At 41.3% G+C, this 16,207-nt stretch overlaps 1 protein-coding gene across 1 annotated transcript; it reads right to left on the bottom strand.

Annotated features, from left to right (window-relative positions):
- Positions 1-909: 909 nt before the first annotated feature.
- CA7 (carbonic anhydrase 7) lies at positions 910-11,035 on the bottom strand. Its single transcript, XM_075433635.1, has 7 exons — positions 10,934-11,035; positions 8,741-8,938; positions 6,061-6,179; positions 5,069-5,164; positions 4,761-4,823; positions 3,157-3,312; positions 910-2,875 (listed from the first exon to the last, which is right to left on the bottom strand). Exons 1-7 carry the CDS (start codon positions 10,971-10,973, stop codon positions 2,753-2,755), a joined length of 795 nt encoding a protein of 264 aa, XP_075289750.1. The 5' UTR covers positions 10,974-11,035; the 3' UTR covers positions 910-2,752.
- Positions 11,036-16,207: the final 5,172 nt, after the last annotated feature.

Below are 16,207 nucleotides of genomic sequence, written 5' to 3'. Positions count from 1 at the left end.
TTTTAATACAGTAATTATTACAGTAATGGGTTGGGGCAATCCCAAGCACAAATACAGACTTGGGGATGAAGGGGTTGAGAGCAGCCATGCCAAGAAGGACTTGGGGGTGCTGGTGGACAAAAAGCTGGATGTGATCCAGCAGTGTGCGCTTGCAGCCCAGAAGGCCAACCGTACCCTGGGCTGCATCCCCAGCAGTGTGGACAGCAGGCCAAGGGAGGGGATTCTGCCCTGCTCTGGTGAGACCCCCCCCGGGAGTCCTGCATCCAGCTCTGGAGCCCTCAGCACAGGACAGACATGGACCTGTTAGAGCGGGGCCAGAGGAAGCCACAAAAATGGTGCAAGGCCTGGAACCCCTCTGCTGTTAGGAAAAGCTGAGAGTGCTGGGGCTGTTCAGCCTGGAGAAGAGAAGGCTCCTGGGATCCCAGATTGCAGCCCTCCAGTACCTGAAGGGGCCTACAATAAAGCTGGAGAGGGACTGCTTTACAGGGGCCTGTAGTGATAGTACAAGGGGTAATGGCTTTAAGCTGAAAGAGGGTAGACTTAGATGAGATGTAAGAAAGAAATTCTTTATTCTGAGGGTGGTGTGGCCCTGGCACAGGTTGCCCAGAGAAGCTATGGCTGCCCCCTGCCTGGCAGGGTTCAAGGTCAGGTTGGACGGGGTTCTGAGCAACCTGGTCTGGTGGAAGGGGTCCCTGCCCCTGGCAGGGGGGTTGGAACTTCCAACCCAACCCATTCTATGATTGCATGATTTATTTTAATGAAAGGCCCAGAAAACCAGTGCTGTAAGTAGGGAAGGTAGGTCTATTCAAAATAAAGGATGAGGAGAAGGATGATTGATTTCAAAATCTTGTTTATTTCATTTGTTAAAGAATTTAAGATACATTAAATAGATTTTCTACAATACCAGCTTGCATTACTAGCAAAGTTACATTCATAATAGCTAAAAAAATATTACATTTTGTAATGTTTTTCTGTTTCCTTTAGCGTCTGCTGTACAATAATGTCACATCTAAAACAACGCTGCATTAGCCCTCACAACATCCCTGGGAGGTAGGTCAGTGTTACTCTCATTTTATAGGACAAAACTTGTACTGTGCTTCACAACTTCATATTGTTGCTCTCTACAACTACCTGAAAGGAGGTTGTAGTGAGGCAGGCGTTGGTCTCTTCTCTCAACTAACTCGCAATAGGATGAGAGGCAACGGCCTGAAGCTGTGTCAGGGGAGGTTTAGATATTAGAAAATATTTCTTTACTGCAAGAGCGGTCAGGCATTGGAACAGGCTGCCCAGGGAGGTGGTGGTTGAGTCACCATCCCTGGAGGTGTTCAAAAAAGTGTGTAGATGTGGCACTTCGGGATATGGTTTAGTAGAAATGGTGGTGTTGGTTTGATGGTTGGATTCGATGATCTTAGAGGTGTTTTACAACATATGATTCTACGATCTAGTGTCTTTCTCTCCTTCTGAAAAGGGAGAACAGACCATAGTAGCTGTTCTCCCTCCTTCCCCTGCTTTCCTTTGCAGTGTACATGTTTGATTTCTTCATCAAAGCTGATGAAAATTGATAAGCATCAGCAATTTGTATCTGAACTATACAGATGAAGTAGAACATTTGAAGCCCAGAATTAAAGTAACTGAATATAGACTGTGAGTAGTTACAAGATAACATCGCTGTATTCAGTACTGGAGACACCAGCCTGAATTTTGTCACTAAGCTGCATAAGCAGGAATACTAACCCATGGCTGTTCTAAAGCAGCTTTCTTTGGAAGAGGTGAAACCATTCAGGACTGATGAAACCTCACATCTGCAGGGAGCATCCCTGACAGACTGCCATAGTGAGGTGATGATTTGTGCAGCAATGCATGGTCAGTGCAGTCAAGGTCTACCCATGTTAGGTCCCTAAAGTAAACAAAATGTTTACTTTCTTTAGGGCAGACAATGAGGGAGGTCATATTGCAGAGCACATCACTTAGCTGAGGTAGAATTTGAACAATTGAGAACCACAAAACACATACCTGAATTGCTACAGATGTTCTTTTCAAGAAAGTTGACAAGGGAGTTATAGTTGTGTGCTGCATTGGCTAGAAGAACAAGTGTCTGAACAACACCATGCAGTAAAATGGCCTGCTTTAGAACACAGCATTTACATTTATTTTAAATTAGTCATAAAATAGCATTTTGAACAGTTACTTTAAAATAAATATGAAGTTTTTAAACCACTGTCTACCTGCAGTGATTACAGAACTTTTTTCTAGTGCTACTCGTGCACTGTATGTGTCAGACAGCAAGAATACAGTAAAAGCAATCTTTAAATCAGCCTGAGCTCAGCAAATGCTAACAGGAGTTCAGACGGAAAATTTAAGTTTATCCAAAATTCTTGACTACTGTTTCATCATGTATTGAGACAATTAGAAGTTGTGGCCATTAGTACTAGTAGATCACTACATGATTTCCCATTTTATATTAAGTGTGATTTTAATGTCCTTTTTGATTTTTAGAGTTTCAGGTCTTAGAGAACACTCTAGTTTACTCAACTATGCCTTATACTAAAAAGTGCTAGTTAAAAAGATCCCATTGTTCAAAAGAATGAGCAATTCAAATAACATATAAAACAAGATTGTCCCCCTCCAAGTAGAGTGTTCATGGAAGTGTCTATCTTATGTGTTCCATGAGTGATCTGAAGCCCAGAGTTTCTATTTATAGTATCTCAGATGTGGAAGCTCTTGGATATCTCAGGGCTGTTACCAGTTTTCTTCAGGCCTTGAAGGAAGCTCGAACTACTCTCCCCTTAAGAGGCTGAGGGGGGCGAAAATTATTCACCATTTGAACCCTCTGGTCTTCCTCACTGGTGAAGAGGAGCATGCGGAATTTCTCCAGCTGTAAATTCAAGTGAAAATTTACTCCTTAAGAGGGCAATCAATATTAATGTTTTTTTTATTAAAAGGACAAAGGAAAGTGTTCAGTGCATTACAATCTGTTAATAGAACAGGCTCAACAAAAGATTCTAGAGAGTATTAACAGAATAAACAGAAGCCCTGATTATCGAAGAGGCTGATTTTTCACAGGCTAATGGTCTTTTAACTTAGCACCACTGCAAATCAAAACAGTCACTGCCTGTGTTGAATCCTGCAAGACCTGAAAGGGCATCAAAAGTTTACCTGTTTCTCAGAAATTCTGATGGGCTCTTTCAGCACTATCCATGTTACACTCTCATTAAGGGGTGGTGTTGTCAAAGAACCAAGGTATGTCCAATAATCTAGACTCAAAGGCAGGAGACATTTGGGGTTGAAGCTTCTAAATTGAGCTTTTGTGCCCTGGAAAAAGAAAATTGATACTTGAAATTTATCTTTCTATTGTTACGTGCAGGTTAAAGAAGTCTTTTTGAAAGATAAAAAATGCTGAAGTAATATTAAAAAGTAGGGAAAAGTAGGAGTCTATAAAAGTTTGGCTGCCTTATAACAACTGCGACCTGAGAGTAGCATGGCAAGTGCGACACCTGCTGCTGGCTTACTGGACTGAGTTCTTACCCCATTGCCTCTACCAAAGTTCACCTCTTCCCACAAAAGGTCTGGAAATAATGCAGGAAGTGTATTCTGTATATTGTGTTCAGTGTGAGCTATAGATAATATCATGGTAGAATTCCTTGTCTCTTTGCTTGCTATTTTCTATGTTCCTTATCTATTTCATGAGAAGCTGTCAAACTATGGAAAATCTGGCCCCAAACAGTCATTGTCAGCTAGGACAAATACAGGGCTTTAAAAAATCGAATGTTCAAGTCTAAAATTAGAGGAAGGTAGATCAACCAAAAGATCAGTAGAAATAGGATGACCTGTTTGAAGTAGTGATTGCCTTAACTACCACAGTCTAAGGCAGGAATTTTTAGCCTGTAAGAGTTTCTGAAAGGTAGTCACTCAGAAAGCACTGTCCAATTGTCTGCAAAACTGCTCACAAGGAACACGTGAGATGAGCAACTTATCCCCAGTGGCAAACCTGCAGACCTTCCATCACTACAACAGAGGGACAACTATTTCTTTCCTGCAAGTGCGGGGAGGGGGGGGGATCACTTCAACACCAAAATACCATTTATTGTGTCCACAGCCTACATGTTGCTGTGTAACTGCCTTTGTTTCCTGTCTTTCACAAGCTCATATACAGGACCGAGAAATATTATTAGATACAGTTTAATTTGCATAGTAGAACTTGTGCATGTTATAGAATGCAGTAATATCATTTAAATCCAGAAACGACTGTAGCCATCTAATCAGTCTGCACTTGAGAAAGTGCAGGAGATATCATCAACCTTCAGCAAAGCTCTTGGATACATCTGGTTAAAGACCACCTTCAGGTGTCACTGTAAGACTAGACTAGCTCAGGACCTCATGAGGACTCTCCTGACAGCACTTTGCAGCAGAAGATAGACAGCCAGCTTTGACTTGTTCAAGGCTAGGCTCAATGGAAAACGATTATTTTGCTGAGTACAAGAGCTGAGCCTGAAGGGTCATGGAGCTTTTGACTTTAGATACTTTGGGAAAGGTACAATCTCTGAATGACTCGTGGCATTGGCATAGCCTTGGGAGGCACCTGAGATCAGGCAAATAAACTGAGCTTTGGAAGGGAAGAGGAGAATAGAACTACATTGATGTTCTAGTGATGGGAGGATTTGTGGTTGGTAATTTTCCATTTTTTGTCCCAAACATGTGCATGAGCTTGATTTTTAAAGGATATCCCAGAAACAATTAAATTTAAAGAGCTTAAAACTTACTTTAAATTTTACCATGTACAAAGCGTCAGTGAGCCTGTTCATATTGGCATGTTCTTTCCCAATCTAAAATAATGGAATAGACAGGTTAAATAAGAATTATCATAATTATGCTTTGAATTGGTGTTGTTTTCTTATCTGAATCTCAACATTCCTACTAAAGTAAGTTTAACAGCAATTTGCAATGAGTTACTGCTTCCAATAAGTCATCTGTTTTCCTTAAGCACTTCTTAAATACGTGGCTTGATTCTCAAACACTTGACAGCATAATGCTTTTCATCATGTAAACATGCTATTTTTGTGATTCTTACCTCCAAGAAAACACCAACTACTGCCAAGCCATCTGGAGCTGCTGCTGCTTCTCCAAATGTTGCATATTTTCTGGCATTCCAGTGAACTAAGTGGAGCTTTAAAGAAAAATAACAAATAAAGGATTAAATGAATTAGTGATAGGAGCTGTGAACGTAGGTTGTCTTATGTTAAGAGGCACTAATGTTAGTTTGTAATAGAACGTAGGTTTTGCTCCAGAGGCATCTTTGGAAAGAGGAGCAAGTTCAATCCTTTGGACCAGTCTATTAGCATGGACAGACACTAAGCAAAGTTTCTATAGATCAGCCTTAGTTTGAAACAAATCAGGCTTTAACCTGTGACCTCGCTTCCCTGGAATGGGCCTTCACTCCGTGAAGCTCTTTGCTCCAGTACGCCACGCTACTGCAGTATTTGGGACAGATGTGCTGGGAAAGGCCTGTGCCTAGTCCTAGCTCTGCAAAACTCTCTCAAGAGCCCCCAGAGGAAGCCATCTCTAAGCTATGGGTAGCACCAGCATTTCACAGGTTGTGATCATCAGCTGAAGCCTAAGCTAACTGTGCCAGGTAGCAGAGCTATACATGGCTTCTCAGGATCATGTTTGTTCCATCCATCATCCTTCCCATCTGTATAAGTAAAAGAATGTAATCAATTGTGTGCGGTAGGCTAAACTACGCAGCAAAGAACAGTCAGAGGTGCTGTGTGAGCACAGCAGCTGAATTGTGGAGCTAGCTGTGTCCTGTTGAACAGGGTAAGATGACTGAGGATCTTGGAGGAAGGGCTGCACTGAGGGCATAAGTTTGCATTCTAAAAACCAGGGTGATCTACAGGTAAGAACTTCAGCGTAAGGAATAAAATTCTCATTAAAGTCTGTGTTGACCTAATCATGGTGAGTAAGCAATCTGGAACCTAAGAAATCTGCAGTCTCCACTGCAGACAAAGTCATTTGTAAGCAGCATTTGCTTGAATTAATCCCATCTGTAAAACACATCATTACCTCACATGGAAAAGGTTTGCCGTCAATTGTATGCTCCGATCCTTGGCTGGGCTTTGTCCCCCAGTGGAAGTGAAACTGCCTTAGCCGAAATGGGTTGTCAAAGGGACCGCCACTGATTGCTAGGCAGGAAAAATAAAAAGAGGAAAAAGCTCAAGCCTTCTGGCTTTTCAGCTTCCTGTTGGTGAAAACTAACCACTGTTGGCACAATAGTGGAAAAAAATCCCAGAAGCATCTCCTGATTGCTAATACCAAAGATATGCATCATCTAGACACTTAGAAGGGTTGGATTTCTTAATGGAAAGCACCTGAATTCATGTAAAAATTGAAGTTAAAAACATTGAGTGGCTAATTGTACAGAATTTTGTAGCTTTGTTGAAAGAGTATATTTGACATATGAAGATGTGGTAGCTTTGTTATGGTTACGCCTTGCTTGTTAAGCACAATAAATCCAAGTTGAATATTATAAAAATAAATCATAATTTAAAACTCATGTACCTAAAATGTTTTTGATGGTGCTACTTGAGATTTTGTGGAAAAGAGTGTAGATACTTAACTGAATTGTCTACCTGATGCTCAAGGTATCTCTTCTTTACAGTGTCTTTCCCTCCCGTGGAGGTTATGTATATCCTGTTTCTTTTAAATACCTGATCCCATAAAAGAGGTAATATAATAGCTTGTACTTTACATGACACCATTCAGAATCTCAAATCACCTTATAAAGGTGAGGAAATGCTACAGAGAAACTTCATACATCATTTAGAAACAACACTTTAGAACAGATTAATGTTTAAGATGCCACCTATAGAAGATACTTCATCAACAGCATCAGTAATCATCCTGTAATTTTCTGTGGCACTAAATCAAATTAATTTTTCCCAGACATGAAAACCTGATCAAAGCCTTATGTAAGAAAATTAAAATTAGATTCAGTATCTGTAAAGAACTTGTCCTCAGTTAGTCCATAACATTTCATTAAAAATATTAAAGCTGGGGCTTGCACAGTGCCACCACACTTCATTTATGCAGGAAACTGGCCTTGCCAAAGCAAAGGTTTTAGTATTAATTACAAATATAAGTACATCCTAGTATGTTTTTCTGAACTTCACAACGGAATGCATCACCTGCCTCAAACATTTTAAGAAATCTAGCTATGATGGGTGACTGTCAAAGTTCTGTTGTGCCATTTCTGCAGAGCTGTGAGTCACTAGATCTATTTCAACACAACTGAAAACACTTTAATCATGTTTTCCACTCCTAGCAGTCTTCTTGCTCGAAAGTGTCATTAAAATGAGGCATATGCTTAGTGTGGAAAGGGCAGAAGTCTTCATTCCTGCATGTGCTCCGAGTCTGTATCGCTAAATGCAGAGTATTTAGATGACATTCTCAGAGTTCTAAAGCTAAATAAAGTTCACTCTTATGTAGATATAGTTCACCTTAGAATGGCATTTAAGTAGTTAGCAAGCTAATACTTCCAGATGTAGTTTGCAAATTCTCTTCATAGGGTAATCTGCTTAATATATCTGTGTAGTAAGATTTTGGAAAACGCACATCCAGTCTTCTCTTCAATTTCAGTAAAGATGGTTGAAAACCTGACCATTCAGTTAGGCAGTTTCTTGGATCCATTCTACAAGAGAAATTTTAAAACAAAATGGCTGGAATTTTAACCGCAAGCCCGTATTTCAAAGGTTTACCAGCAGAGACAAGTCACTTCACAGAAAAAGTAACTTCTTTTGCGTATCTAGGATATCCTATTTAGCTAGAGTCAATAAACACACCCAAATGCAAGATGAAATCAGCCAATAGGCTTAAAAATTCAGAGTGTTTTTTTTAAAATGCATTCTTTACATTTATTGTCTACTTCATCATCTCAATTTGAATGCTCTTTCCTTACCCCCGAGATCTAAAAGCAAGGTCTACTATGGGAGTAGAATTAACAGAAGTAATCAATCCTTTAAAGTATTTATATTCTCTGCCAAGAGCTAAGAGACAAGAATAATACACAGTTGCAGATAATCCAACATTCGCAAGCTGCTACCAACTCAGAATTAGCTGCAGATTTTATAATTTCTGAAGAAACTGAACTGCTGTGAGGCAGGGACGAAAGCAAACAGTGCAAGGTAACAGTTAGTGACTGGTCCAGGTACAACTTTATGTAGTGGACTATGATTATGATGACTACACAGTATGACCTGATCTCTGCTAATCCGCTTCTCTTCCCTACCCCTGTGGATGGAAACTGGGCAGTGAGCCAGACAGAGCTGGCATGCGTGTCAGCATCTTTGGTTTGGGTGATCATGGGAACAGGGCAGCGAGGAGTGTACATACCTTCTGCATGCTGGGCGTGGCCTCAGAGTGCTGGAGAGGTGCATGGATTCCCTGTCTAGCAAACTGACATTCGCCTTTGAAAAGGGAAGCACTGCAAACAAACTTCTGATTTTCCTGATGCAATAGCTTTTACTAAAGCAGAAACACTATTCTGCTGTGCAATATTGCATTGCTGGAGACCGAAGCAAAGACAAGAAATGCGATGCTCAAGACGACAAAATACAATGGGCTTTGGTCATTTGCCTTGTTCTACACTGAAATTATACATGATATAAAATACAGGATGTACTTTATTGTTTCCCTCACTAAGTCACAAAATGTTATTTTGAGTTAGTTGACTGTGCATTAGTCTCACCTGTCTTGTCGTCAGTATCTTCAAACTCAACCATAACTGAATGGCCATTGTTGGAGATGTTGAGAGATGTACATGATTCATAGGAGATAATAAGCGGCTTCAGGTTAGGGTCATAAACTACTTTTGCAGAAACTATATCAATAGGTGACTGGCGGTTGCCCTGGGCAATAGGATAAGATTTGTGCCACTCTGAAGGTCCTTCAAAAGGAAAGGAAGAAAAACATCATTATTTTCTCCCTACTATACACTAAATAGTCATTACATGCTTTCATGAGGCTTGAAGTAAAGCTTGCTGAGCAGGAGTGACTTGAAAGTTTGGTATCCAAGAAGTTAACTTCATTTCTAGGCTGGTGTATTTTTATTAGCACCAACAGGCTGCTAACAAGATGGGGGATTCAAATATCTTGTACAAAACACACTGAGGAACTCACAGCGCATCAGTAGACTGCTGTATCTTCAGTTACCTGTGCCACTAATTTTCTGCAGAGTTTGTAATGACATTTCTAAGGTATCCAAAAACCTTACAAGGTGGGTGCAGGTGTGAACACACTTGCATGCACACATACAGTCCCCCAAAGAAACAGCATTTAATTCTTCCTGGGAAAGATACTGTGAAAGCTCTGATGATTCAAATTAGAAGCAGATGACTCAATCTCTTAGCTACTGACTATGCAGTTATTTTTAAAACCATTTTATGACTGCAGTAAATCTTTGAGGCAGCTTCATTCTTCACTCCTGCCCATTATGGTATCTCTCTACCCTGAGTGAAGGGTAGAGTGTGATAATCAACATTTTTGAACTTCCTGACCCCAATAGAGTGGGGAGAAAGTCAATTTAATAACACAGCTCTCTACTGCCAGAGCTGGAACATTCTTGTGGTGTTTGAGATAACAAAATCTCATCTGTATCAAAGAATTACACATTCTTACCACTTCTTTTTCTACTTTGGTATGGTAGTACAAGAAGCAATTAAGTTCTGCCGCTTATGTTCAGAAAGTATAAGCAGTAACAGTTTCACTTGAAGATTCTCAAGAAGCACATTTTTATTGTAGCATTCTCACAAATTTTCACAAGTGGAAACTTTTTTTTAACCAAGCATGGGTATGTACCCTCCTTGAGTTTATATAACAAAAACAGTGATCTATTATACTTCTATCTGTCTTTGGCATTTTCTGAAAAGCTAAGCTTGTAAAATAATATCTTTTCTCAGCCTGCCTATAAAGCAGATTTAGGATTTAAATGCTGTTACACAAGCTTAGGCAATAATTTGTCTCTTATGAGCTTTACAAGCATATACCCAGCTTTATTACTACTACTACCTATATGCCCAAACACATGATATCTACTAGCACTAACCAGCTTCACTTAGCATTCAAACTTGCTTTTAGACTCACAGAAACTAAAATAATTGCTGTTAGGGGAGAGAGAGAGAGAGACTGGCTCCTGAAGGTTATGCAAAAGACTCTTGTTGGACACTCAGCAGCTAAGATAGTTGTCATCAAGAGAGGCTCCTGAAGACTATGCAAAAGACTGTTTTTGGACAACACCAGTCACTCATCCAGCCTTCTCTGTAAAGGATACAGGTGCTGTAAAACACTATTGTAGGAATCTTTCAGGAGCTTCATGTATCATCACAACGTGACACACATTCTTGGAGGTGGGAAGCAGAGTGACTAAATTAAAAACTGTCAAATCAGAAAGCATAAGTTGTTCTATAAGAGATCTCTGATACTGATCTGTACAATTTATTGATGTTCCAGAAATACATAACATATACCTTAGTTTATTCACCTCTATGGAAGCCTAGATACCCCATTTCAACAGCTGCACAGGATCAGAAGATCTGTTACTGCTCAACTAAATCTTCTTTACGTAAGAGAACTGCTTTTGGAGAGACAGACACAGTTAATCTTTTTCATAACAGCTTTTTGGAAAGGGACACATCTGTAATATCTGCAGCCTGAAAGAAATCCACTCAGTACCGCTTCCCTCAGCTTTGGAACACTGATTGCAGCAACGCAAGGCAGCAGGCAGAAGTTCGGTGCCACTTTCTGGGCGCTATTTATTATCAATGAAGTAATTACCTGCTGTGCGTACGGGATGCTCGCAGACATGGCAATGCAGGCAGCAGTACTAGAGAGCAAGCGAGCGGGGGAAGAGGGGGGGGGGCATCGCGGGACTGCTGTGACCTACCGTCATCCCGCCCGTATCCCCAGCCGCGATGCCCAGTCATACCGGGGAGCCGCTCGCAGCCCTCTCAGCGCGGCCCCGCCGCTCGCCCGCCTTTGTACGGGCGCCCGGCGGGACGGGGGCAGCCCCTTAAAGGCGCAGAGCAACCGACACCCTTCGCGCGGGGCTCCCGGCGCGGGGGACGGGGCCGAGGAGCCGGGCAGCCGGGGTGCGGGGCCTGCAGAGGAGCCGCTGCTGCCCAGCTGGTCCGGGGGCCAAATTCAGGAAAAAGCAGCGGTAATTTCCCATTCTACCCGGCAAGGGAGCCAGACCCGCAACCTCCTCGGAGCACCGGGTCTCAGGAAGGCGTGCGGAACGCAACGGGAGCTGCCCTTCTCGCTTCGGTCTTCTGCAGGGGGAAGCGTCGCCCCGCTACTGCCTCTCTTCTCTTACACGCTCTCTCCAGCTGCAAAAAATGAATGATGTTTTCACGTTTGTAACTAAAAGTTCACAACTGGTTCTTAGAGGAGATAGAGAACATTCTTACTCGGAAAAAAATTACTTGCGCTACTTTTGAACAAGGTAAAAATCACACCAATTAAGGATAAATTGGCAATCTGGGTTTTTTTTACTTTGTAACTCTCAATAAACTTTTTAAAAAGACAAAAATAAATGTATAGTTACATTAGGGAACAGAACACGGTAGACCAAAGAATGGAGCTGATCTGTGAAGCCTCAGTTATCTGGTGTCATCCAGTAGTTGCCTGCACCCTGCTAAACCATGAAGAGGCTACAATGAGATACCCAATCTGCAGCTGTAAAATGTCGTAAGACATCTTAGTGGCAAGAAAAATGGCTCCTTGGTAGTAATTTTGTTAGATCTGAGGAAATGCCATCTGTGAAGTCTACTTTTTATAAACTTTTTGATCCTCACAAAGACAATAGCACACAGAAATAGGGATTCTCCTATTATGCAATCAAGAAAATGGAAGAAAAATCGATGAAAGCATTTTATGCAACATCTATATTGTGGTACTGCCTTGTAAGAGTTCATTTCGTTTTTTCAGGAGCTTTCCACAGGAGTCAGCTATAAAACCTTTGAGATTCACTGATGCAAGCTAAATCACTCAATAAGGGATGTAAACTTCTGTAAAGGTGTCCCCAGAGTAGTTCTAAAATGACTTATTCAGGTCAACTTCTCAATTTATTTCTGTTAAACCACTGTGATCTGCTCAGGTCCCCTCACAGACCTGACGCAGGCACCAGGCGCGGACACCGCAGCTACGTCTGTGGCCAGGCAGGCTGCACACAGAGCTCCTCATGGTGACCCAAGCGCTGGAAGTGGTACGGCAGCGCTGCTGTTGGGTTCAAATAGGCTGCCTAGTAGGACAAATGAGCTGCAGGAAGTTGTGGTGCTTTGGTTCTTGTTCTTGTGTGGCTCTGTGCTACGTAGACAGGGAAGCCAGATGTAGACAGAGTCAGTCAGATGCAAGGAGTCAGGAAAGCTGGTCTAGACCATGCGAAAAAGCACAAAAAATACCAACTTAGCAGTGAAAAGAAGAAATGGAAGAGGAATTATGTATATTAAAAAAAGCAGACTGTAGACTGAGGAAAACTGTGTGCAAGGTAGAGAATACTGAGCAACTGTTTTCAAGAGAAACTTGAAACTGAGTCTCAGATCTTGCTGGCAGGGCACAGTGCCACTGGAGCGGCCCGATGGCTGCACGCATTTGACACCACTCGCCACTTTAGCTTATATCTACTCACATTCAAAAGCACATAGATGTTTTTGGCATGGCAGGAAGCAGACTGCACAAAATGTGGGTTTAAATGATTGGATTTAGAAAAAGTGCAAAGGGGGAGTGACAGTACTTGAGAGGAAAGACAAAAAGAGCTTGAATAAAATTTTAGCCATAAATGATGGCCAGTGTACGTGTCAGTTTAATGTGCTCCCCCACCCAATCAGCCTTCTTTCCTTTTCAGGAAAATACTAAGTTTTGCTTAAACAAGCATCATATTATTCTGTAACCCTGATGCCTCTTGATATTGGCTGCCTCTAAGATGGATTTTCACTCATCCTGTCCTCAAATTACCATTTATCACTTCAAAAGTTGTGATGCTAATCTGATTCTGATCTCAGTTTTACTGGCTTGAATTCAGGATGATTACATAATTCCCATGAACCTGTGGAAGTGGAATAACAGAGTGGTAGGTGCTTAAAGGGTGGATTTCTCCAACGCTGAATTAAAAGTGAAATAATCATGATTTCCACAAATTTCTCACAGGCTTTGACCACATTTCAAAAGTGTCTGCTTAGCAGTCAACAACAGGAAGATGTAGTTTCATCCAGTACAGTGAAACGTTTTGAGCTACCTTAAAGAATAATTCTGTCTTCCCCAGTCTTCATACTTATGGTTTTATTCCTCTTTGACAGCAATGATAAGTGAACATTGCAGCAGCCTAGGACAAATACAAGTGTCCTTCTTCTGAACCTGTCACGATGTTGTGATACTGAGCTAGCAACAAACACTTCAGTATTCCCATCCCTATAATATGGACTAATTTTCTTGATGATTTGAGCTCCTTTTATTAAAATTGCTACATAAGAACTACATAAGATGGTTAGAAAGCTCCAAGTAGGATTGGAATGCCAAGCGGTTGAACATATTAAACTTTGCAGGTTTGAGGAAATTGGATTTTTGGTTCTCTGAGGCAAGTTGTCTCTACAACACAGATCTGGAGTCACTGGGAGGTATTTGCACAAGGAGATCATGTCACTTGAGGATAACTCTTTTGATGTATATCACTTCATCACCGTAGAGGGGCAGAGTTGCATTTCAGGAGACGTAAACTGGAAGAATAGTTGTTTGGTTCTAAGGTGCATGGCTAAACGCCACTCGAAGTGTATTTGCTTAAGTAACTTGGCAATTATCTTTGCTGAGCATCTTTAATAACGGCGACACACATTTGAACAAGGTGCCATGTGCCTTCTTTATTTAATGCATACGAGTGCATCTGATGTGTCATTGCCTATTAACAAAAATATGGCAAAAATACAGTCAGTTTGGGTACAGACTGCTCACTTCACTTTGAAATACAATAGGTAGGAGCAGATTAAATGTTAAAACATTCATCGCTCCAGAGCTTGCCTACACCTCAGGTTCTTGAAAGAGTATCTTTTGTACGCAGGCAGCTCCTCTGTCTTCTTACATTGCCATTACTAATGCTGGCAGATTCCAAATGGGAGTTATACTAAGGTGACATCTGTTCTTTGTGTGTGCATTAAAATAATCTGTAATGAATCCAGAAACTGCACAAAAATACTTCACAAGGTAAATATAACCAAGAGGGTGTACTGCCAACACTACACATTGAAAAGCAGAATAATTCCAGACTTTTAAAAAATTTTTTAGTATTTTATTTTAAAAGTGACTGACTACGCATGCTGATTGACAACAGAAATTTCAAATTCTGTATTCTCAAGTTTTTCTTTGGAAACACGAGAACACAATGAATGTATATTGAGATTTGCATGCACCCACTGTAACTCCAGGAGCTGAAAGTAGTAATCCTTCTCCCACAGCTACATAGTGAGATTCATGAGGTTTCTAAGCAAAAGAGCTCAATGCTTCTTTACTGGGAATCTCTTCCCGGCATAAGGGGGGACCAGAGCAGGGGGAAGGATGCCTAAGAAAAGAAGGCATTGAAAAGGAGTAAAAGGACATGCATAAAATTAACAGACAATTTTGCAAGAGAAAAAACTTGAATGAAATACGGGCCACGAGGAAGGAAGGAATTTATTTGGAACATTCTTGGGAAAGTGATGCAGAAAAAGAGGAACTGGGCCCCTGGGTCCCTAGGAGTTTCCCAGCCTTCACATGCCATTTTTTATTATTACGTGTCTTTGACTTTTAAAGCTATGCATGCTTGCTGCTTTACAACAGAAATGGGGACTATATTACGGAACTAAGTCTGAAATAATAATTTATGGCTTGTGCAGTTGAGACTGCATAATTGTAGCAGATAGCAAGGACAGAATGAGACAATGTTCGATTTTGGTAAACAAAACATTCCTACAAATACTGCAACAGTCACTGAAATTTCAACAGAAAGAAGGATTTACTGTGACACAGCAAACACAAAGCCTGAGAAAAATGAACTTTGGAGGAGATACTGTGTATGGGAAAACAAAAGAGGAAGCACGACGTTGTATTACAACGTCATCTGCAGGGTATAAACCACTAAATTATGATTGCACTGTTGTATACTTCATTCCAGCAGATATGTAGCAAATTAAATTTACTTAAGAGAAGCAGATTAAAAGGATAACAGAATACCCTTCTATGGGCTAACAAATCAGCTGGAACAATGCATACATTTTAGGACCTCTCTTTTCTTGTTGAAACTTAGTGCCAGAGACATTGGTTGAAATTTTTAAAGATGAAAAAGTTTTTCATTTTTTTGTACGCTTTCATGGAACAATCTATACTGATCCTACATGTAAAGATTTTTGTAACAGAAGTCAGATATCAGATTTTATTGTCTCAACACTAAATAGAAATAGTTGTAATAATGTACGCCATCTCCGCAAAATGTATCTAAACTGATTTTTCTGAACACTGATATCTGCAGGGCTTCTGACTCAGACTGCTGTAGGCACTTCAAAGCTTCATAGCGGGAAATGGGTTGGGAGATGAAGAGAAATACCTATTTTGGACGTAAATTCTGGGACTGGCACCCGATTTTCAGGAGAATATTTCTGAAGGCAACAGCGTCCTCTATGCACATGACTAGGGAGGTGATCCTGCCCCTGTACTCGGCGCTGGTGCAGCCGCACCTTGAGTGCTGTGCTCAGTTCTGGGCCCCTCACTACAAGAAGGACATTGAGTTGCTGGAGCATGTCCAGAGAAGGGCAACGAGGCTGGTGAGGGGTCTAGAGCACAAGTCTTATGAGGAGTGGCTGAGGGAACTGGGGTTGTTCAGTCTGGAGAAGTCTAGAGAAGAGGGGGCTGAGGGGAGACCTTAGTGCTCTCTACAACTACCTGAAGGGAGGTTGTAGTGAGGTGGGTGCAGGTCTCTTCTCCCAGGTAACTAGCAATAGGACAAGAGGAAACTCCTCAAGTTGTGCCAGGGGAGGTTTAGATTGGATATTAGGAAAAATTTCTTTACTGAAAGAGTGGTCAGACATTGGCACAGGCTGCCCAGGGAGGTGGTGGAGTCACCATCCCTGGAGCTGTTCAAAAAACGTGTGGATGTGGCACTTCGGGCCATGGCTTAGCAGGCACGATGGTGTTGGGG

This window comes from Opisthocomus hoazin, chromosome 12 (assembly GCF_030867145.1).
Source record: "Opisthocomus hoazin isolate bOpiHoa1 chromosome 12, bOpiHoa1.hap1, whole genome shotgun sequence".
NCBI classification, from domain to species: domain Eukaryota; kingdom Metazoa; phylum Chordata; class Aves; order Opisthocomiformes; family Opisthocomidae; genus Opisthocomus; species Opisthocomus hoazin.
The sequence above is the reverse complement of the archived record's forward strand: the minus strand, read 5'-3'. Positions and strand labels throughout refer to the sequence as shown.